This window comes from Camelus bactrianus, chromosome 9 (assembly GCF_048773025.1).
Source record: "Camelus bactrianus isolate YW-2024 breed Bactrian camel chromosome 9, ASM4877302v1, whole genome shotgun sequence".
Classification (NCBI taxonomy): domain Eukaryota; kingdom Metazoa; phylum Chordata; class Mammalia; order Artiodactyla; family Camelidae; genus Camelus; species Camelus bactrianus.
The window spans coordinates 62,872,461-62,894,917 of NC_133547.1; the positions used below are offsets into that span (position 1 = coordinate 62,872,461).

Here is a 22,457-nt window from a genome sequence, read left to right on the forward strand (position 1 = left end):
TTGGAGCCTCGAGACTGATTGCTGGGATCACTTGATGGAGCCCAAGGGCTGTGGATCAGCCTGTGGGCACGGGTAGTCCAGAGGCTGCTGGGAGCACCGGGGCCCCCTGGAGGGCCAGCCCAGCCACCACTTTGGTTTTCAGGGGGATGAGAGAAGCCAGTGGTCCTTAGACCCTTTCCCTGGAGTCCTCCAGGGGCCTTGGAAAGCTCACCCAGGCGGCTGCTTTCCCACATGCCGTCTTGCCCCATGTAGCCCGAAGCAGCTTGCTAACCAACTGGAAATTTCTTTGAAGTTATCTCTGTTATCTTAGAGATTCACTTAGATTTTGAATTCTGTTCTGTAATATATCCTTCTGATTGTATCTGTAACAAACACCATGCTCAGCATGTGGCTTGGAGTCCTCCTTCCCTTAGCCACACTCCCCAGAGTCCGAGTTTAAGAACCAAGGAGTGGGGCACCTAGAGGCACCTTCTTCCTAGTTGGGCAGGAAACTAACCAGGAGGGCATCATCCTGCACCCTGCTGTGGAGGGCAGCCGTGAATGAGGAAGCGGTGAGACAGCTAGATTTCTCTCTTTAAGGCCAGAGACTTCAGGCCTGGGGGTGCCCCCATGGTGCTGGCTCAGGAGAACCAGGCCTCTGCCTCTTTCTACCCATGCTCTAGGTGGGCTTCTCCCATACACACTGTGCATCTCATTAAGGTGCCAGTGCTGCTTTGCCAAGTCCAGGGTGGGGCCCAAGAGCCTGCATTTCTACCAGACGATCGCCTTGGGTGGCCACCATCCTGGTCAGGGTTACACTTAGAAGGGCAGCCTCAGAAGAAGCTAGTAGCTGGGTGGCCTGCAAAGAGCCCTTTGTCCCAATGCCTGGCCCTTTCCCCTGTGACTTTTGCCCCTGTAGCTTCCTCGGGGCCTCATCTGAGCCTTTGGAGTTGTGAGAGTGAGAGCCCGGTCCTGCGGGCTGTCTCTGGGGTGGCCAACGCAGGTGTAAGTCCTTCACGGAGCAGGATTTCCTCACTACCTGCGGTTTCTTCATTTCTCATTCGTGGCTTCCGGTTTTGGTTGTTGGGGGTTTTGTTGTGTGACTTTTGTTTCCGGGGTCTCTAGGTATATTCCTAGGTCAGGAGTGAGGCAGCTCTAAGCCCAAGGTTTTCTTTCTGGGGGCACAGTGAACAGCGTTTCCAGCCAGAGCTGCAGCTCAAGAAGTGATGAGTGGGAGGAAGAGTAGCGCCTGGGCTGGCTCTCTGCACGGCCGCCTTCCTCAGGAAGCCTGCTTCTCTCCGTGCCGTGGGCCGTCCACCAAGTGGTGTTGAGAATGTAGATGTTTTGGGAGGTTTCTGCTCCCCTCAAATACAGATCATCATCATTTTGAACCTAAACCAAATGAAGCCTAGAAACTGGTTTGGCTGGAGCCTTTGCTTCTACCCAGAATAGGATGTTTTGGTTCCCACTCCAGGGGGCGTTTGGTTGCATGCTGGGAACCACAAGTCGGCTTGCGTGGCGTGTCAGCTCCTGCCTGGGAGCTCGCATGGGGACAGCCCTTTCACAAGGCAGCCTTGGAAGTGGTCCTCTTCTCTTTCTCGGAAGCCCGTGCAGCCTTGGCTTGGAATCTGAAGGGACTGGGACAGAGGGCGTATGGTAGGCGTGGCCCCGCTGTCTGCAGTTGCAGGCTCGAGTGCCCAGAAAAGCTCGTGCACTGGGATTCTGCATCCCCCAAAGCAAAATTTCCAGAAGGGCCTTCTTGCCTTTTGAGCCTCGGACAAGTGAGGAGCTCCCCCAGGGAGAGACCCCCTTCTTCCACCCTCTACTCCCACCCCAGCAAGTTTGGGGTCGGGGAGTGTACATGCGATTACGCCACCAGGGGTTAATTGCCTAAGAGGGAGATTCTGGTTACACAGACTCTTTATAAACATAAAGAACCTAAGGCACCTTGGAGGTGCAGGCGCTGTGCTTGGATGAAAGGCTGAAGGTGCTGACGAAGACTCGGGAGCAGAGCGGCCATGCAGACAACTGTGTGGCCCCAGCCCTGTGGGCTGAGTAATCGAACGCAAAGCTTTTACAGGAATGCCTGGTTGGCGTTTTCAGAACAGAAGTAAGAGAATTGGGTGGGGCCCAGCAGGGGAAGTGACACACTGACTCATCTGAGGCTGGTGATGAGGGGGAACAGTCATGAAGACCCTGTGTTTGGAAAAACAGGCAGGTCCTCCTACCATGCTGACGGGCTCTGGGGCTGGGGTTCCTCCTTGCTCTGGTCTGGAGCCAGGACTCACTGCCTGGGTTATGGGCCTGAGGACCATGGCTTTCTTCCGGCTGAGGCCAGAGAGACACTGGGTGTGCCCAGAACAGCCCCCTCAGACCAGGGAGGGCGAGTAGTGCAAGTGGGGGCATATGGGTTTGGGGGCCGCCAGAACCCGGCTTAAATCCCTGCTCAGACAGAGTTGGGCTGAATTTCTCTGGGCCTTACTTTTCCTCATCCATAAATTGGGGCTGAAATTGAGCTCACAAGATCTTATGAAAAACAAAAGACAGTACTGTGCACAAGGAGGCTGGCATCTAAGTGTGCAATTTCTGTTCTAATCTGGGCTGTGCAGACCGGGGGCTCTCTGGGCCTCGGGGAATGTGCTAGCAAACTGCCAAACAAAATGGTCAGCAGGATTCATGTGAACCTATGTCCTTGAAGGGAGGGTCTGCTTCCTCTGTCTGCTCGCAGCGGTATGGTGGGAGCCTGCCCCCGGTTTGGCTGGGTCAGGGTGAGAGATGGGAGGCCCCTCCTGAGACCACCTGGAGCTGATTTCCAAGGGAGTGGTGGCTCTCGGGCCCTTGAGATCCCACAGGGTGTGTACCCCATCCCTACATCTCTGTGTACCTCCCTGCACACGTGACACTTTTTTTGTCGTGTTGATCAGTTTGGTTTTAGTTATCACTGTTCTACATGTGTCCTGAGTTGTGACTCAGTTCATTGGTTGGAACTCTGGGGATCCTCCCAGCTCTAGAATTTGACAGAATCTCCTTTGGGCCTTGCAGACACATGTGAAGCTGTGAGTGGCAAAGGCTGGCCCCAGCTGTCCAGCGCCAGTGATGTGGGAGTCTGTGTGTGGGGCTGCTTTCCCTCCATGTGCTGCTCACCGGCCACACCCTTGATTTGCCGGTCTGTTCTGTGTTCCCAGGCTGTGTGTTTGGTGGAGGGGGTGGGGAGCTAATCAACAGCTTATTTTTTGCAAATCCTCATTCCCTCAGAGTCAGCTTTGTTCTAGAGAAGGAAGCACGTCTTGAATATCATATAGTCTCAGCTGCAACTAATTGAAACCCAGCTCCCAAGTAGCCTGAACAATGTGGTTGTTGCAGGCTGTCTAAATGGCAGGCTTTGGTTTCATTCGGTGGCCCTGGTGCTGTTTCTCTGTTTTCTGCTCTGTGTCTTATTTGTGTCCTCAATATGATTCCCTCATGGTGACAAAATGGCTGTGGCAGAACCGGGCTTCTCACCTGCTGGCCAGAGGGTTGGTGTCTTGCCAGTGGCTTTCCTCTAAGTGTGAAGAAGCATGGTTTCCATAAACCCCAGCAAACCTCCCTCATGTCTCACTGGTCAGGTTAGGCCCCTCTGGCCAGGGGAGAGGATGTCCAGTTGGTCTACCCTGAAGCTTCGGTTAGGGGTTGGGTTTCCCTGAAACAGTCTTGTGCTATGGACCCTGAATAGCTAATGGGATACTTTTAAGGAGATAAGAAGAAAGACTTGGGGGATGGGCAACCACCTGTCCTCACACCACACCTGTGACCAGTCAGTGCTCACAAAGTTGTTACCTTTAGTCCCTGAATTTTGTTGCCTCTGGCTCCCCTCTACAGTGTCCTGGGACTTCTTCCCCTTCCCCTCCCCCACGAAGCTTCCCCACTTATTTGGGGCGGGGGCGGGGGCGGTCCTCACATGCTAGTGTGTTCTGGTCTTTCTGCTGAGGTCTGATACCTGAGACCCCCCAAGGCACTAGCAACTGCCCCCCTGCTGTCCTCTCAGCCCCCTGTGTTTTCCTGCTGCTGGGCCAGGCACAGCTCTTCTGCACAGAGGGCATCGCGGTGGTCTCGGGGACTAGGGGAGCCCTCCAGGCTGGGCCGCACCCTGTCGTTTGGGCCTCCAGGCAGGGCTGCTCATGCCCTTAGTCTTCCAAGGGCCTCCCTCCTCGCCCATCCTGCTCCCTCTCCCAGGTGGGAGTCAGTTCCCAAAGCCTGGGGCGAGGAGGCAGCTGCAGACCACCCTCTCCCCTGGGGGCTTTTCTCCTGCCTCCCCTTTAGTTAGCAATCAGAAGCCCCCAGCTGCACACAGCTCGGGCACCTCCACTCCCTGTAGCCAGCCTTGCCAAACCCAGTTCTGAGTGGATCCAAGACAGTGTTCAAGACAAGTGGAGGACGTTAAAGGGCACAGTTCCTCTCCTGGGCCTTTGAGGGTCACCCATCCACTGGCCAGTTTCTTTCCTCCAGCTGCTGCCCCTCCCCTGGCTCCTGCCTACTTGTTTCCTCCAGGGCAGAGAGGACCTGCAGGAGCTGGGGACAGACGCCCTATCTCTCTCTCTGGCTCTTCTTTTCTTGTTTTTCAGTTATCATTTTAAGTATGTAGTAATGCCTTCTCATCCAACCCTCAATGAATTGAGAACTATATGTTGTTAAGTTTTGGAAAATACAGAAAGGGATAAAGAAAAAAAAAAAGTCTTCCATAGTCCTACAGCTCAGAGAAAAGCACTGTTAACCTTTTTGTGATTTTCTTTCCAGTCTTTCTTCCAAATGTGTGGATGAATACTCTTGAAGATATGACTGGGTCATGCTATATACAGTTTTATATCATGCTATTTCATTGAATGATGAGCATTTGATTATGAGCATTTTCCATGTCATTAAATATTTTACAGCATCATCTTTCACCTGCTGCATGGTTTTCTATTATATGTACCATGATTTAGTTCTTTGTTATTTTTTAAACGGTGCTACAGTGGGTATCCTTGATTACTTCCACAAAAATAAATTTCTAGAGGTGAAATGGGTTTGCTGCTCCACCTCCAGGCCTGAGTGGTCCCTGTTGTCAGGGGACAGGCTTCATAGCCCCTTCTCAGGGAAGTTCAAGCCCCAAATGGATTCTCCCATCGGGCAATGCCAGGATGAGTGCTGCATTATACTGTAAACCGTCCCTGGGCAGCGGAAGGTCAGAGGTATCTGGGGTCCTTGTCGTCACTCCCCATCCAGTATCACGTGATCACACTACTCCCAGGTGCCCTTGGCAATGCGCTTTCCATGAAAGCCATGCCCAGATGCTTTGTGGGATGGCGCAGCCCAGGAATGTTCTCTTGGGAGAATGAATCCCTTACAACTCTCGTTATAGTGGGAAGATGCCTGAAGTGGACTATGCGGTCCTGTCGGAATGGTTTGACTGGATTGTGAGGAACATCGACGTGTCCATCGATTTGATAGGTGAGACAGTCCTACCCGCCTCCCTCCCCTGGGCCCAGTGAGGATGTGCTTGGCTGGGGCCCCACCCAGCAAGGGTAATGGGCAGGGCCCTCACCATTGGCCGGTCTTTACCTGTATGAATCCAGCCACCCCTTCTGGAGATGTGCTCTGGCTTGTGTTCCTCAAGCTGCTTTCCCCTCAGTCCCTTGTGATCTGATGGATTTTCCTAGTTTGTAAGGGAGGGAGGAGGGACAAAACCCAGACATTTACTAAGACCCTCTGTGTGCCAGGCCCCATGCTAAGCTCTGTCTACATGTGGGACCTCATTCAGCCTCACGATGACGCTGTGGTGCTGGTGACACGGAAAAAGAACAGAAGTCAGGAGTCAGGCCAGTCAGGCCACACAGCCAGAGCCGGTCAGTGGTCCAGCTGCGAGCTGGCCCTGTCTGTGTTTCCTGCTTGGGGCTCCTGGCAGGTGTTTCTCTCCGCGCCTTTCCCAGACACCCACGTACCTGCCTTCTCCTGCCCTTGGCTTTCACTTCCAAGCCTTGAACCAAGTAATTAAAGCCACATTTTTTTTTTAATCTCAGTTTATCTCCGGACCACTCCTGAGACCTGTTACCAGAGGTTAAAGATGAGATGCAGGGAAGAGGAGAAGGTCATTCCACTGGTAAGGACCCCTTTAACCCAGGTAAAGATGCCCTCCCACCTGGCCTGGCCCCACCCACCGTGAGATCTTTGTGCTGCTGTTGCAGAGAGAGAAACAGGAAATGAGCATGTTGAGGGTGAACTCTGACTTCCTCTATGGCTGGAGACTTGGTGCCCTGTCTAGATATGCTTCAGTTCCTGTGGCCCCACACTCAGTGGTTGGCACCATTTGTGCTCAGAGGCGTCCCTTCTCCCCTGCCCGCCCAGGCATCACCAGGGCTTGGCTGGTCCACCTCCTGAGGATTGCTTGCCTTTGTGCCCTGCTCTGGGTCTTTGCTAGGACGTACCCACCTGCTTGTTGCTACATGCGCAGAGCCTGGCTGGGAGATGGTACTCACTGGTGTTTGCCCAAGGCCTCGGGTTCTGGCCTGAGCCATGTCAACTCAAGTCAGGACAGTTGTAACAGGCTCAGACTTCTCTCCCTGACCCGGTCCCTCATTCCCCCATCTCCCTCTGAAGTTCAGCCTCCACACTACAGTTTGGTGATGTTTCCAATACAGAACACCACTCATGATTTCCCAGCCCCAAACCCTTTAGTGCCTCGCTGTTGTCTAGGATGAAGTCTCTACTTGTAGTGTGCCATCCAGGATCCTGCATGGCTGACTTCCTCTCCTGCCACTCCCTGCCTTTCATGCTCTGACCATAAGGAACTAGTTGTGGCCACACACACACACACACACTCACACTCACTCTCTTTCTGTGTCTCAGTCCCTGTTTCTCTCTCCTTCTCACCATAGAATTACAGATATGCCTTTGCATAGTGGTTTCTTTTGCTTGCCAAGTCTGATGTTACCTCCTCCAGGAAGCCTTCCTTGACCTTCTCTCCACTGTACTCCCCCAGCCTCTGTGCTTATTATGGTCACAGTCATTGGGAGAAACATACTGAAATTATTTATGTGTTTGATCCCTGTCCCTCACAAAACTACTGTGAGCGTTTTAAGATTAGATCTTATTCCCTCTGCATCCTCAGCATGTATCCCAGGGCTTGGCATCTAGGAGTTGCTCAGTTAATATTGAACTGAATACCCCATGTGAATGCCACTGGAAATACACAGACAGATGCCGGGCAGGCATTTGCTGGGGTGTCATGGGGGTCTGAGCTCAGAATGGGCTGGACTAGAGGTCCTAGAAGGCCAGTTCAGCCCCTGTCCAGCTTCGTGGGGTTCCCAGAAGGCCTGTCCAGCTCCTGAGGCCTGCCTAACCTGGTTTCCTCCGGGCCCAGCAAGGTAAATTCCAGCCATGAAGGCCCGAGCATCACTGCAGGCAGCTGCTTTGAAGTCTGGGGACAGGAGTGATCAGAGGAAGGGGGAAATGGAGCAGAGTTGGCCCATGCTGGAATGGGGCAGGACAGCTCTGTGTGGTGACCCACATGCTCCTGAGAAATGACAAGTCTGGAGTCCCTCCAAGCCCTTTTCCAAGACATTGTCTTTGCGGTTTTGACAAGGCCTGTAGGACGAGTCTGTTGTTGCTGAGGGAGAACTCGGTGGTGGATGAAGAGGCGGCAGTGCCATTTACCTTTCTGGGCTGGGAGTAAATTGCCACTTGAGGAAGTGTTCGTGGGCGACTGAGAGCACCTCGGCCTGCGTGTGGGAGAGCGCATGCAGTCCAGTCCTGCCGGCTCAGAGGCGTGTCCAGGCCTCTTTTCCCTTGGGTTCCACCTTGTCAGGCTTTCTTAAGTTGGTCTTTATGGTCTAGAGATCCATGGAGCCGTAGGTTGTCTGGGGCGGGCTGGAGCAGTGGGGCTCCTAGGCCAGTGAGGGCTTTAGTCCTCTTGGTGGGAAGGACGGAAGGGAGGGTTCAGAGGCTACTCAGGCCCCCATGAAGGTGTGGTGGCCCTCCTGATGGAGAAGCAGCAGAAAACGAGAGGAGGCAGGCAAGAGGGTGTGTATGAAGCACCAGTGGAGTAGACTGTGCTGGAGGGATGGGCCAGCCGGTCACAGTGATGCTTCTGATGGTCACGATGCCCGGGCCCACTGGTGGGGTGCTAGGCCGTGTTTATCATTGTCTGCCTGAGCCACGTTGGCTGTTGTGAGCTCCTTTGTCCAAGCCACTGCCCCGTGGTCATCGCCATTCACCCTACCTGCCCGAGACCTTTGGCGGGAGAGCTTGCTCCCTTCCCCGCCCCCACAGCCCATGCATTTGTGTTTCTGGCAGGAGTACCTGGATGCTGTTCACCACCTATATGAGGAGTGGCTCATCAAAGGGGGCCATTTCCCTGTGGCAGCCCCTGTTCTGGTAAGTCCCCTGCCAGGGCGGGAGACTTTTCTAGAAGGAGGGGTGCCCGGGGGAATGTCAACTACTCTGCAGTCTGTGGAAGGGAGGGCCGAGTCCCTCAGAGCTTGAGAATTCGGAAGAACGAAGCAGGGAGGGTGGAAGGGACTCTGTCCCACAGTCCCCATTCTGGAGTGAGTCTCACACACCCATGACACAATAGCATCTCATTTATCTAGCATCGTCATTGAAGGAATGTTCCAGGTGGTTGGAGCCCCTAGACCTGGGTTTTGGCTTTAACCACTTGGGGTGGTGGGCTTCTGACACACCTGTCCCTCTCTCTGTGGATGGCAGGCCCAGGGCCTCATTGCACCTTTTCTTGGTGACCCAGGGCATCTGAAGGAACATCAGTTGCTGTTCTGGTCTGTCACACAGTGATGCCCTTAGGAGGTGCTGAGGTGTGTAGGACTGTTTGCCCCAGACTACTAATGCCTTTGAATTCCCGTTTGCTTTTTACCATAACCCCCTCTCTCCTGCTGACACTCACCATCTCTGTGTTGATGTTGTGTCTGCCCACTCAGTGTTTCCCTGCTTCCCCTGTCCCCTCGTTTTCTGATTTGCTGCTGCCGAATTTCTTGAGGCAGGCAAGTGGGTACCTCAGGCTGTTAGGAGCACGTATGCAGTGGGGGAACTGAGGGACGACCGTGCACAAACTTGCACATGGCCTTGGGCGTGTCTGTTTGGGCTGCTCAAACACTGTACTCGCAACTCTTCCAGGCAGTGAGGTTTCTGGAAAGTGAGATGTTACTGTACTGGATTTTAAAAGAAAACTAACTTTCCCCCCTCATTATAGAAAAGTGGATGATATAAAATGATGAGGAAAAAAAATCATTTATGAGCTTGCCACAGGGATGACTGTAGTAGATTCTTAAATGAAAATATAGTTGAGACTGGACTGACCTAGAACCAGGAGCTCTTTGGCTCTAACCTTGCTTTTTCTCTGCCTGTGACCTTGGGCTTCCCTGCCTCTCCCTGCCTCTTCCCGCCCACCTCCGTCTCTCTCTCTTCCTCCGTGAAGGGAGGATGGTGTTGAGGTCAGATGCAGCCCAGTGACCTGTGTGTTTAATTTCCAGGTGATTGAGGCTGACCACGACATGCAGAAAATGGTAGAACTCTTTGAACAAAACCGGCACCGAATATTAACTCCAGAGAATTGGAAGCGTGGTCCATAGGACGGGAAGAGCATGCCAGAAAAGTGCCCGCTGCTGCCAAGTTAGCTATTAGGAGCAATTTGGAGAAATCCGCTCTCAGGAGGGCTTTCTATCTGGCCACATTTGTCTTCCTAATGGTCTTCTCTCCTTCACCAGTGTCTTTATCCTGGGTTTCTGGCCTTCGAGGGTAAATGACATAACAGGACCAATGGGTTTGTCACGCCCTGTGGTGCTCGCAGCCTTGCATCCTCCGGCACCTTCCCTGGCGGTTTCCCACCGCTGGATCCCTCTAAGTAAGGGCAGAGCCACCTGATATTATGCTGGGCACATGGTCTCAGCCTTCAGAGGGTGAGGTAGGGATCTTACATCCCAGGGGAGGAAGTTGAAGCTCAGATAGGCTAAGGGACTCCTCAGGGTCACATAGCCAGTGACGGTGGCATCAGTACCATTCAGACTTTTGGCGACTCTGAAACAACCTCTTGCCCCAGGCTGCCTCATCCTGAGAATCCTGCCTTCTCTGCTGGAGACCTCACAGGTGCGTGGGGAGGGCCCACGGTACATACAGCCGGCACCATCATTTTCTCATGATTTGAGCAGCTTTCAAGGACAGTTAGCGTTTTTAGATTTTTTACAGAATTGTGCTGTGTTTGGCTTGAGCCCAGTGTTCAGTGGTTCCCTAGCGTGAGGCCCACATGGCCCTTAGTACGTCGTCCTTGGGACTTCCGCGTCCTTAGGAGCATCGTGTGTTGGCTGCTGAATGGTGCTTGGTCTCCTTGGCGACGAAGGTCCTGCTTGAGCTGCTGTTGATTCCCTTTGGGGAATGGCTTGTGGCACTGAGCTAGGGCAGGGGGCTGCCAGCCTGGTTTCTGAGGCTCTTTACTCCATAGTGGCCTCATGTGAGGAGCTTTGCCCTTGGAATTCCTGAGAGTTTGTGGCCCGGGGGAGAGACACAAGTGGCCTTAAGTCTTTCCGAAATGTTTTTCCATCCAAGGGGACACGTTGGGCTGTAGAGCATGAAACCATCTTTATTAGTTCAGAGGAGATCTTAGCTCCGCTCAGCTATAACAGTGCATTGAAGGCACAGCTGTCTCCTGAGTCAAGTAGGAAGCAAGAGAAAGGAACATTCTCTTTGGGGACAGTCTGGACGGGGAAGTCAGGGCTGGCAAGCAAAGGCTCTTGCAGCACTGGTGCTCCTGACGTTTGGAGGTGAGTGGAGAGAGCTTCAGGAAGCCCAGCTGCAGACACGGGGAAGAGCCTGCTGTGAACTTTGGGGAAACAGGCCTCGGCCTCTCCGGTGCGGCGGTCGGTGCACATGAAAGCTGGAAGGCCTCATCCCAGCCTCTGTGTGAGTGTGGCATCTGCGATACAGCTCTCTGGTGCTGAATAGGTGACGGGTGCTCCTGGTGGTCCAGACCCAGAGGCGGTGCTGAGAGGGGAGTGCCCTGGCTCCCATCTGGGCCGACTCGGGCCGTGGGGCAGTAGCCCAGTGGAGACGTGTCTCAGCCCAGATGTCAATGATTGACCAAAAGCCTGGGGGAGGCAAAGCCTCTGCTACCAGGTATCCTGACATGCCGGGACCATCTCTGGGACTTTGTAAACAAACAGTCCAGGTTTCCCCACAGCTCAGTTTGAGCATCTGTTTTGGGGCAAATGACTTTTTTTTTTTTAATCTTGTTCTCTGGTAGCCAATAAATCCTTCGCCTAAAACCTGGTGTTAATTTTGGAGTGCTTCCTGTGCCAGGGATCTTAGCTCCTTGCAGCATTCTCATACCAGTAGGGTAATTTTTTATTTTTTAAACACCATGTTTCCTAACATGAATGTCCTAACATCCTAACATGAGCTCTCTGCCCTCCCACCCAGCACCATGGATAGGGTGCTGTAGGCGTCTGCAGGGACCGGGGCTGTTCGTAGAAATCTCCCAGCTCTGAGATGTTACATGGAGTGGCTGGAGCCCAGCCCACCGAGGGCTGACCACCCCCACACCATGTGGCAGGTGGGGCTGGTGGCCGCAGGGGTCACAGAGTAGCTATGAACACTGCCGAGAACCAGGGCAAGCAAAGGGCAGAGGGCATGTGGTAGGCATGGGCCCTGGTTCTTTGAGCAGAGGGAAACGCTCCCCAGGGACTCCCAGGAATGGCCAGGAGGAGCATGGCAGGGCCTGGCATCCCAGAAGAGCCAGATGGGACAAGCCAGGGCAGTAATGCTCCAGATCTGTTGGTGTCTCCCCATTCTTACCCTGAGGTGGGGTTCTGTGGGGCATAAAGTCAGTCCACCCCAGAGCCACCTCAGCTGCTTTGCCTCTTGCTAATTTAAAGTCTTGAACAGCATATACATTTTCTTTGTCAGCATTTTTAGTGAGATAATTCCACATTCACATTCAAGCTTTTTAATTCTACATGTAAAATACATGATGAGAAACATTCAGAAATATTTCATGTGCTTCGTATTTTTTAAAAATGAGATTGAAGTATGCACTATATTTCTCTTTCCCACGAAAGATGTGCAGAGGTGGATGGTCAAGGGCTGGCGTGGCTCCGAGGCCGTCACGGTCCCAGGCTTTTTCTGCCTTTCTGTTCCTGGATCGACTTCCTTCCTCCAGGGGACTTAGTGTCCGAGGTGGCGCCGGACCTCCTGTTCTGGTTGATGTTGGCATCAGGGCATACTGCCTCCATTCATGCTTTAATTCAGATGCAGACGATGACCTTTGCAAGACACAATTAAGATAAGCTGGGAGGTTCTAACTGGACTTGGTTTGAGGCGTCCGAGGTGGGGGAAAGGCAGGAGGGAAGTCATGGATCACAGGCTGGACCACACCATTTGGCTTTAGCTCTGTGGTGCCCTCTGGGCCCTTTCTCCCCATCCCTTCTGTGCTCCCGCCCCATCGCTTTCACTGCCCAGTCCTGCAGTGCCCTGGGCTCAGCCTGCTTCCTGCGCCGGGCTGGTGCACTTCAGTGTGGCTTTCGGGACACGCGCCACATGTGGACCCCAGGCAATGATGTCACCCAGCTAGTTTTTCCCTTTCTGTTTCCCTTCCTGCCCCTTTTCTTTCCACCTGAGCCCCTCACCTAGACGGGAAGTGCCCCTCTGCCTGGGGAGTACCTCAGTCCAAGACCCTTCCTGGGACTTCCACAGACTCCCACCATCACACCTGAGGAAGGAAGGACTGAGGTATTTCTTGCTCTGAGAGCAGGCAGAGGATGTTTCTGAAAGCTGTCCACCCTGGGTGCTATTGAAGCTGCATCGCCCTCGGTTTCCTAGAGCCCAGGGCCGGATGCGGGATCTCACTTCAAATGCTCACGTCTGCAGAGTAGCACTTATCCCCTTGGCCTCTCCACCCTGAAGAGTTATAGTTATTAAAATAATTGACAAGCTCTTAGAAATGTCAGCCCTCCACTGTTGAGAATCTAATAACAATAATACTAGGCCCAGTGCCTCTGGGCTTTGGCAGTGGATTAAGTCACCAAAGGCCCCAGGGTCACTGGCACAGTCTTTCTCTTCCTAATAACCCCAACCCCGCAGCTCCCCTGAGGATGGAATGAACTCTGTGTTCCTCTAGTTTACATTAGCTGGTGAACTTGGCAAAAGCTGTCATTAAACAGAAGCTATGAGAAAGCCAATCTTGTGGAGTCAGAATAGGTAACCACATTTACTGCTGTCTTCCTGAATTTCTGCATTTTTTGACGTTTTCTTCTCTAAGGCTTGGATTTGTGGAACACAGGTGTCCTGGGAGATAGGAATACAGGTTCTGAGAAAAGAGGGTTCTGTAGCCCAGAAGACTGGGAAACACCACCTGGGCACTCTTTCTGACATGCACAGGTACATTAGCCTCATTAAAGTCAAGAAGTTCTGCAATAAAAACTTTTTCATGAATATGTGCAATGTATTAAGCATTGTTCTACAACATCTGTTTTTAAAAAAAATTTTTTTTATTGAAGTACAGTCAGTTACAATGTGTCAGTTTCTGGTGTACAGCACAATGTCCCAGTCATGCATATACATACATATATTTGTTTTCATATTCTTTTTCATTAAAGGTTATTACAAGATATTGAATATAGTTCCCTTTGCTATACAGAAGAAACTTGTCTTTTTAAATCTGTTTTTATATATAGTGTCTAACATTTGCAAATCTCAAACTCCCAAATTTATCCCTTCCCATCCCCTTTCCCAGGTAACCATAAGATTGTTTACTATGTCTGCGAGTCTTTCTGTTTTGTAGAAGAGTTCATAGTGTCTTTTTTTTTAGATTCCACATACGAGTGATATATGATATTTTTCTTTCTCTTTCTGGCTTACTTCACTTAGAATGATAGTCTCCAGTTTCATCCATGTTACTGCAAATGCATTATTTTATTCTTTTTAATGGCTGAGTAGTATTCCATTATATAAATATACCACAACTTCTTTATCCAGTCATCTGTCGATGGACATTTAGGTTGTTCCTGTGTCTTGACTATTGTAAATAGTGCTGCTACGAACATTGGGGTACATGTATCTTTTTGAATTAAGGTTCCCTCCGGATATATGCCCAGCAGTGGGACTTCTGGAACATATGGTAAGTCTCTTTTTAGTCTTTTGAGGAATCTCCATACTGTTTTCCACAATGGCTGCACCTAACTGCATTCCCACCAGCAGTATAGGAAGGTTCCCTTTTCTCCACACCCTCTCCAGCATTTATTGTTTGTGGAATTCTGAATGATGGTCATTCTGACTGGTGTGAGGTGATACCTCGTTGTAGTTTTGATTTGCATTTCTCTGATAATTAGTGATATTGAGCATTTTTCATGTGCTTATTGACCTTTTGTATATCTTCATTGGAGAATTGCTTGTTTAGGTCTTCTGCCATTTTTGGATTGGGTTGTTTGCTTTTATGTTATTGAGTTGTATGGGCTGTTTATATATTCTGGAAATTAAGCCTTTGTCAGTTGCATCATTTGCAAATATTTTCTCCTGTTCCATAGGTTGTCATTTTGTTTTGCTTATGGTTTCCTTTGCTGTCCAAAAGCTTATAAGTTTAATTAGGTCCCATTTGTTAATTTTTGCTTTTGTTTCTATTGCCTGGGTAGACTGCCCTAGGAGAACATTGCTAAGATTTATGTCAGAGAATGTTTTGCCTATGTTTTCTTCTAAGAGGTTTATTGTGTCTTGTCTTATATTTCTTTAAGCCATTTTGGGTTTATTTTTGTGTGTGGTGTGAGGGAGTATTCTCACTTCATTGATTTACATGCTGCTATCTAGTTTTCACAACACCATTTGCTGAAGAGACTGTCTTTCCTCTATTGTATATTCTTGCCTCCTTTGTCGAAGATTAATTGACTGTAGGCCTGTGGGTTTATTTCTAGGCTCTCTATCATGTTCTGTTGATCCGTATGTCTGTTTTTATGCCAATACCATGCTGTTTTGATTACTGTAGTTCTGTAGTATTGCCTGAAGTCTGGGAGGGTTATTACTCCAGCTTCATTCTTTTTCTTCAATATTGCTTTGGCAATTCTGTATCTTTTGTGATTCCATGTGAATTTTAGGATTATTTGTTCTATTTCTGTGAAAAATGTCCTGGGTAATTTGATAGGGATTGCATTAAATCTGTAGATTGCCTTGGGAAGTATGGCCATTTTAACAATATTGATACTTCCAATTCTAGAGCATGGGTTATCTTTCCATTTCTTTAAGTCATCTTTAATTTCCTTAATCAGTGTTTTGTAGTTCTCCATGTATAAGTCTTTCAACTCCTTGGTCAGATTTATTCCTAAGTATTTTATTGTTTTGGATGTAATTTTAAGAGGGATTGTTTCTTTACTTTCTTTTCCTGCTAATTCATCATTAGTATAAAGAAATGCAACTGATTTTTGTATGTTAATCTTGTATCCTGCTACCTTGCCGAATTCTTTTATTAGTTCTAGTAGTTTTTGTGTGGAGCTTTTGGGGTTTTCTATATATAGTATCATGTTATCTGCATATAGTGACAGTTTTACCTCTTCTCTTCCAATTTGGATCCCTTTTATTTCTTTTTCTTGCCTGATTTCTGTGTCTAGGACTTCCAAGACTATGTTGAATAGAAGTGGTGAGAGTGGGCATCCTTGTCTTGTTCCAGATTTTAGTGGGAAGGCTTTCGGTTTTTCACCATTGAGTATTGTACTGGCTGTGGGTTAAAAACACCTTCTGAACTTTATTTTAGCCAAGGACTCTCAAACTTTTTGACTGTAGAACCGCTCATTTGGGGAATCTCTGCTTATAATCTTCAGACGTGCTAGTGTTCCTTTGGGACCACCTCTCTTAGCTTGATGCTTTCTAGAATTGGGCATCCAGGAGTTCCCGAGAAGCCTTGGCATGTCGTGGAAACTCCACCTGTCAAATGGGAGCATTGCTCACTTCTCAGGGCTGTGAGGATAACTGGTCTGGCACGTGGAAGGGGCCCAGACCAGGGCCTGGCGTGCAGTGAGTACCCCATTAATGTTAGTTCAGCTGTCGTGCCCAGGGAAACTGGGCCATGATGTAGGTAGTAGACCCCAGAATGGCAGTGACCCCAGTAACCGGCACTTCCCATCTGGGCACACACATCTGCTAGTTAATCAGGGGACCATCTTACTGACCTGTTTAGTAGGAACAGGTCACAGTCCTTGAGGCTGACCTTCAAGACTGAACCCCTGAAAAGTGCCCCATGGCCTTTCTAGAATGACAGAGGTTGGGGCAAGCAGTTGCCCTTTCTATTCTTCTTAAAAATGTCCCTGTGTCTCATGGGAACTCTGGATCTGCACCTGGCATTCTGTGGCATGTGAGGGAGGGGAGGGACACAGCTTCTTCTCAGTCCTGGAAACAGACACCTCATCTTATACCAACGAGGGCGTGGAGTTCCTTTCACAATAAACTGATGGTTTCCTAGTCAGTTGTCTCATTTCTGGGCAGACCTTCTTCTCTGTGGGCCCAGGTGACCTATTACCACCCCCTTTCCCTGAGGCAGAGAGCAGATTTATCTGTAGTTGGTGAAGGGTAGATCTTGGAAGCTCCAGGCTTATCTTTGAAAATGCCTGGAAAAATGAACAGTGACCAAGTGCTAAGTTTTAAATGGGGGTCCACTTGGCTTTGTAGACGGGACTTGGGCTTTGGGGTCAGAACGTGGGCTGGGATGCCAGTTTTCCCGGTTATTGGCTGTGAGACCTTGGACAGGTCACCTCACTTCTCTAGTCCTGTTTCTTCCTCCCCTAGACACAGATTCTTTTTGCTCCCTCACAGGGAGAAGGGCTGCATGGACTGGGAAGGGGTGAGTTAATGAATGATGAACACAGAGGATCTAGGGCAGTGTCTGGCTATTTCCTGCTTGTTCAAACCCCACTTCTCCCTAAGTTAAATTACAAATTTAATAGAAATATCACAGTCTATTTGCTAGAGTTAGAATCATTATACTAAAATTAATATAGAAAAACAAACATTCAGGAATAACCAGGAAACCACTGAAAAAAGCAAAACTACAATGGAAGACTAGCCTTACCAGACACTAAAACAAACTATAAAACCTCTGTAATTAAGACAGTGTGGTACTGGTGCATGAATAGACAAACAGACCAGTGGGATACAGAGTCCAGGAACAGACTTAATTACATGTACATGTGATAAAGGTGGCATCTCAGATCATTGAGGTAAAGATAGACTTTTTAATAAATGGTTGCTGAGAAGATAAAAATTGATCCACATCTCACATATTATCCAAGAATGAACTCCAAATGGTTAGGAATCTACATGTAAAAAAAAGAAAAGAAACTATGCAAGTATTAGAAGAATGAATGAATTCTTTAAAACCTCAATGTAGGGAAAACTTTCTAACTGATTGAAAATCCAGGGGTTCTAAAAGATTGATACATTTGACTAAATAAAAAAAATTTAAATGTATGTGACAAAAACCACCAGAAAACGAAGTCAAAAGACAATTGACAAACTGGGAGAAAACGTTTACACCATGTAACGCAGTCAAACAGCTAATATCCATGAAGAATTCTTTTAAAATAGAGGAAGGACCAAAACTCCAATAGAAAAATGAGAAAAAGACCCAAACAGACAATTTACAAAAAAGATATGAAAATGCCTTAGACATATATAAATATTCAAATTCACTCTGAGAAATGCAGTTTCTATTTTATCTGAATATTTGTGTCTCCCCCAAATTTATATGTTGAAAACCTAATGTCCAAGGTGATGGTATTAGAAGATGAGGGTCTCTGGGGGTGATTAGGTCATGAGGGTGGACCCTTGTGAGTGGAATTAGTGTTCTTATAAAAGAGACCCCACAGAGCTTCCAAGCTCCTTTCACCACATGAGGACACAGCAGCAAGCCAGCCATCTGCAGTCTGGAAGAGAGCCTTCATCAGAACCTGACCATGCTGGCCTGCTGGTCTTGGACTTCCAGCCGCCAGAACTATGAGATACAAATTTCTGTTGTTTATAAGCCACCCAACCTGTGATTTTTTATAGTAGCCCAAATGGACTAAGCAGAAAATTAAAAGAACACTGACATATTACCAGAATAGCCCCCCCAAAATACACACACACACGTACACACACACACGACATACATTTCTGGTGGGCATGCAGATCTGTACCACCCTTCTGGAGGGAAATTTGATAACAACTATAAATATGCACTTAACATTGTGGTCCAGCAACCCCACTTCTAGGATCTAATATATGTTCTCCTCAACATGTCACCTCCTCAGAGAGGCCTTCTCTGGCCACCCATCTCTCCATCACCTCATCCCTTCTCCTGAGGTTCCTGACCCACGCTGTCTCCAGCCCAGCCTGTACCTGACCTTCTCCTTCCCCAGGATGCCCCTCTTCCCACCAGGCCCCAGACACTGGCAACTCAGCAGCCTGAGTGCTGACTGCTGGTGCTGTGCTGAGTAATTGGGGTGGGTGGGTGGATGGATGGATGGACTGATGGACGGGTGGATGGGTGACTGACCAGTATGCTTCTCTCCCCACAGAGCAGACTGCTTCCTGATCTGTCTCAAAAAGCCTGTGGAGGGGCTGGCTCAGAGGCCAGCTGTCTGACTGAGAGGGAGGCCGGGCCAACACCCCTTAAATCCTTCCCACCTGTGGCCCTCAGTCTTCTGGCTAAAAATGGTGGGGTCATACACTCAGCTCCAAGGAGAGCAAGGCAGGCACAAACATTAAGCACCTGCTGTATGCCCAGAAGGAGCCTTTACCAATGTACCCTTTACTGCTTACCACCACCCTGGGAGGCAGGGGCCATCCTCCCTACTTCACAGATAGGAAGCCGAGGGGCCGCCCTTGGGCAGGTGCCACCTGCCACCCTATAGAGAGGGTCTTGGCTGGAGGAGGAGGAGGACACCGTCTCTTGAGGACCCCACAAGGAATGCCTAAGGGTGTGCGTGTACATGCCTGGACATGCCCACCTGTGTGCAAGTGTGCCTGCATGTGTGCATATGTGGGGGCAGGAGAGGCTGGTGGTGCCCCCTGCCCAACTCCAGGCAGCCCAGATGCTGGAGCCTCCCACCCTGGAGGGAGGCCTGTGAGCTAACCCCAGGCTCGCAACTGTGGCCTTGTTCTCCATCAACCAGAAGTTAGCTTAGAGAAAAGGGAGGTGACAATGGGCCCTAAACGGATTAAAGGTGTATCACACATCTGTGTATTACACATATTACATGTCTCTTCTCTTTTAATCTGCCCTGTGACAGGTGCCTTAAGGATGCTGAGGGAAACTGCTGTTCAGAGATACCAGATGAGTCATACTCAAGATCATACTCTGAGCTGGGATGTGAAGGGGACAGAAAGCCCTCTGAGGTCGGCACTATGCACAACTCACTTCATTATGCCTGACACCACATCCACTTTACAGATGAGGAAATGTGGCTCAGAGAGGTGGAGTGAGTGGCCCAAAGTCACGCAGTCAGCAGGAGGCAGGGCTGGGGCCTGAGACTAGCGGGGATTAGCAGATTGGTCCCTGTGCCTGACAAGCTGTGGGTTTGGCTGCTGTTTCCCCAACTGTCGTCTCAGATCTACCACCTCTCCACGTGGTTACCTTTTTGGCAGAAGAGCAATCTGCTTAGTCAGGGTGACTGCCCCTGTGCCATCCAGGGGTGACATCCTTAGCTGGTGCTTGTGTAGAATCCTCCCATGGGAGCTGGCACCTCCAGCCCCTCTGGGGGGACACAGTGAGCCCTGGGGGCTCTTGTGCAGGAGAGGGGGTATGAGGAGACCTCCAGAGCTGAGCGACCCTACTGCCTGGACAGCCATTCTCACTGGCCAGCTCTGGCCCCACCAGAGGCTCTGGTTGTCTGTTCTCCTCTTCCCCCGGGCCTGGAGAGCCCCCAGGATGGCCTGCTGCAGTTGGGAGTTTGAGGAAGTGGGCCAGTTGCTCACACAGCTCGTCCGTCTCTGAGGAAGCACTTGGAGGAGTAGTGTCTGTGCCGGGGGCGGCCAGCTCCGGCTGCACGTCTAGCTTTGGGTCCCAGGAATTCTCTGACAACTGGGGGCCTGGTGTCAGGCAGAGCTGGCTGGGAATGGTGACTCCTTTGCTCTCTGAAGCTGTATTGGGAATCAGGGGCTCCCCGCCATGGCTACCTGCGGGGGCCACCCCCTCCTCTGAAGATGGGCTGGGCCCCAGGCCTGGGCCCTGGAGTTGGTCTCCCTTCAGGTGGCTCAGGGGATGGTCCCTGGGGAACAAAGGTGTCCGGCGCAGCACAAGGTCGCTGTAGCAGGTCAGGAACTCCTCACTGTCCAAGTGTGTGCTGGCCCGGCTCTGGGGGCCCCAGGAAGCCAGGGGGCCAGTGAGGGGGCTGCGGGGTGCTATGGAGACTTCAGGCAGGCTCAAGGCCGCAAGCAGAGCGCACGGACCATCAGGGCTCTCAGCCAGTGCCCTCCCGGTCCCTGCCCTGACGGAGCAGCCTGGGCTTGGACGGGCCTCCTGGAGGCCATCGTGGGTCTTTGCCTGCCCTCTCTCTGAGGTGCACCTGCAGTGGGGCCCGGCCACTTTCTCTTGGTCCGGCCCTAGGTCCTGCCCACCTGGGGTTTGGAGAATGGCCTCACACGCGACTCTTGTCAGGAAGATCTCAAACACCACCTGTTTGGCGTCCTCCTCGCTGATGGCCTGGACCAGTGAAAACTCGGCCTCGGAGGTGGCCATGTAGCCCAGCCTGCCCAGAATGGTGTGCACTGTGTGTTCAGAAAGCACGGGCCGCACCCAGTAGGCAAAGTTCCCCGTGTATGTCTGAAAGAAACATGGGTGTTCGTTACAGTGGGATACATCTCAGCAGAGTGGCTTCGAGGGGCTAGGCAGGACAAGGGCTGATGCCCAGGGCCACGGGAGGCTCCTGAGAAGCAGGTGGGCCAGGGCATTGGGCCACATGGAAACTTGATCCCATTTTACAGAAGGGCACACACTGAGGCCCAGAATCAGGACCTCTGTCTCAAGTTACACAGCAAGAGAATGACTGAGTTCCCAGAAATCCTGATCTGGAGCCAGAAGAGAATAAGCCTTTCCAGTGGCTTTCCACAGCTGAACTCTTTCTCTTGTTCCTTATGAGCTCCTTGGTGCCATCTCTTTAGATAGGCAGTATAGCCTAGTGGTTAGGAGCTGCATTGCCTGAGTTTGAGTCCTTTTCGCGCTGCTTATTAGCTGGCGACCATAGATAAGTTGCATTAACCTCCTTAGCCCTCAGTTTCTCCAACTGTAAATTGGGACCAAGGCCAGTGGGCATGATGGACACACTTTCCCCCCGGGAGGCAGAGCCTGGCCCCTACCTGAGATCCCCCTTGCTCAGGGGTGTGGTGGTGCCTACCTTCAGGGACCTGATTTCCTTCCTCCAGGGAAACAGAAGTAGGTTGATGGAGATTAGTTCCAGGAACTCCAGTGCCCGCACCAGTTCGTGGCAGATGTGCTGGGTAGAGCTGGGAGCCCCCTGGGGATGAGTGGCCCCCAGATCAGAGTCCATAGCCTCAGGCAGAAAGAGCTGAGGAGGGGCCACTGTACCCAGGAGCCGCTGGGCCCTGTGGGTGAGGGCTCCTTGCCTGCAGACCCTGAGCCAGCCCTCCCCTGCCCCATCCATGTAGTAGCTGATGAGGTCGTCCAGGAGGGTCTCAGGAGCATCCTCGTCTGGACCTGGGGGTCGGGGCCAGCTCATGGTGGCTTTGAGGGCCTGGACATGGATGAGAGTACTGTGGGCCTCTCCCGGCCAGGCCCAGGCTGTCCTGCCCCAACTCGTAATCAGGAAGCTGAGGAGGAAGTTGTGTCAGCAAAAGAGAAAGCTACACACGGAGTGGACTGCCACTGCTTGTCACTCTGGAGGTGGCTGGGGCTGTGCTCAGCTCCCCGTCTCCCTCTCCTCCCCGCAGAGCAGAGTGGAGGTCGCCTGGGTCCTCGCCTTGCCCCGGGAGCAAATGGGAGAGCACGTCAGAGCCGGGCATCCTTCCACCCTCCCTGCAGCAGTCACTGCTGGTATTACCCAGGGCCCTCATCCCACCCTAGATGTCACTGTGAAGGCTCTTATGCCTCATGTTTGAGAATCTTCTCTGGCTGGTGTGCAGAGCAGGCTGCAAGAGCCAGAGAGTTAACACCCAGAGGCAACTCTCAGCCAGTCACGGAAGGTCGGTGGATATGAAGCCTGGCTTCCTGCTCTTGGTGGGGTGCTTCTGAGGTGTAGCCTAGGCTGTCTTTCAGAGGATCCAGTGGGCTTCGCCCCGGTCACCCATAACAATGACCTGCTCATTAATGCATCTTTGTTGACTCTTTTCCCTCCCTTGTCTTAATTCCCAACTCCTTCACTGTGTTTTCTTGGGATCACCTCCCAAGTAAACGATTTACACCCAGATCTTGCGTCAGGGACAGATTTGGGAGGACTGGGATGGACACAATCACTTATGCACTCTCCCATCTAACCTCCCCTGCATCCACT

General features: G+C 51.0%; 2 protein-coding genes across 11 annotated transcripts in view; one reads left to right on the top strand and one right to left on the bottom strand.

Moving 5' to 3' along the window:
• Nucleotides 1-11,261, top strand: part of TK2 (thymidine kinase 2) — a 31,509-nt gene extending 20,248 nt beyond the window's left edge. For 8 of the 9 annotated variants that reach the window (XM_074370635.1, XM_074370632.1, XM_074370633.1 and 5 more), the window contains 4 exons: nucleotides 5,357-5,445; nucleotides 6,015-6,094; nucleotides 8,287-8,367; nucleotides 9,477-11,261. In XM_074370635.1, coding sequence (XP_074226736.1) covers nucleotides 5,357-5,445; nucleotides 6,015-6,094; nucleotides 8,287-8,367; nucleotides 9,477-9,575 — 349 coding nt within the window. In that variant the 3' untranslated portion in view covers nucleotides 9,576-11,261. Of the gene's footprint in view, nucleotides 1-5,356; nucleotides 5,446-6,014; nucleotides 6,095-8,286; nucleotides 8,368-8,734; nucleotides 8,802-9,476 lie in introns of all 9 variants that reach the window. The other variant, XR_006727430.2, reaches the window with a different exon arrangement.
• A 664-nt stretch (nucleotides 11,262-11,925) lies between these two features.
• LOC123618938 (spermatogenesis-associated protein 2-like) lies at nucleotides 11,926-22,450 on the bottom strand. Of its 2 annotated transcripts, XM_074370629.1 has the most exons (3): nucleotides 21,345-22,450; nucleotides 20,569-20,773; nucleotides 11,926-12,257 (listed from the first exon to the last, which is right to left on the bottom strand). In XM_074370629.1, the coding sequence occupies exons 1-3, from the start codon at nucleotides 21,684-21,686 to the stop codon at nucleotides 12,235-12,237; spliced, it is 570 nt and encodes a 189-aa protein (XP_074226730.1). In that variant the 5' UTR covers nucleotides 21,687-22,450; the 3' UTR covers nucleotides 11,926-12,234. The 2 variants fall into 2 exon arrangements, with proteins under 2 accessions (XP_074226730.1, XP_045378172.1); XM_045522216.2 differs by lacking the exon at nucleotides 11,926-12,257 and having other exon boundaries at nucleotides 13,461-20,773.
• Between the last annotated feature and the right edge of the window lie 7 nt (nucleotides 22,451-22,457).

What these genes read in the sequence shown, in the direction of transcription:
- LOC123618938 (XM_045522216.2), bottom strand. Translation starts at nt 21,686, where the DNA reads ATGAGCTGGCCCCGACCCCCAGGTCCAGACGAGGATGCTCCTGAGACC. An exon ending in AGGAAATCAGGTCCCTGAAG is followed by an intron (nt 20,774 to 21,344) that starts GTAGGCACCACC and finishes TGTTTCTTTCAG; the next exon opens with ACATACACGGGGAACTTTGC.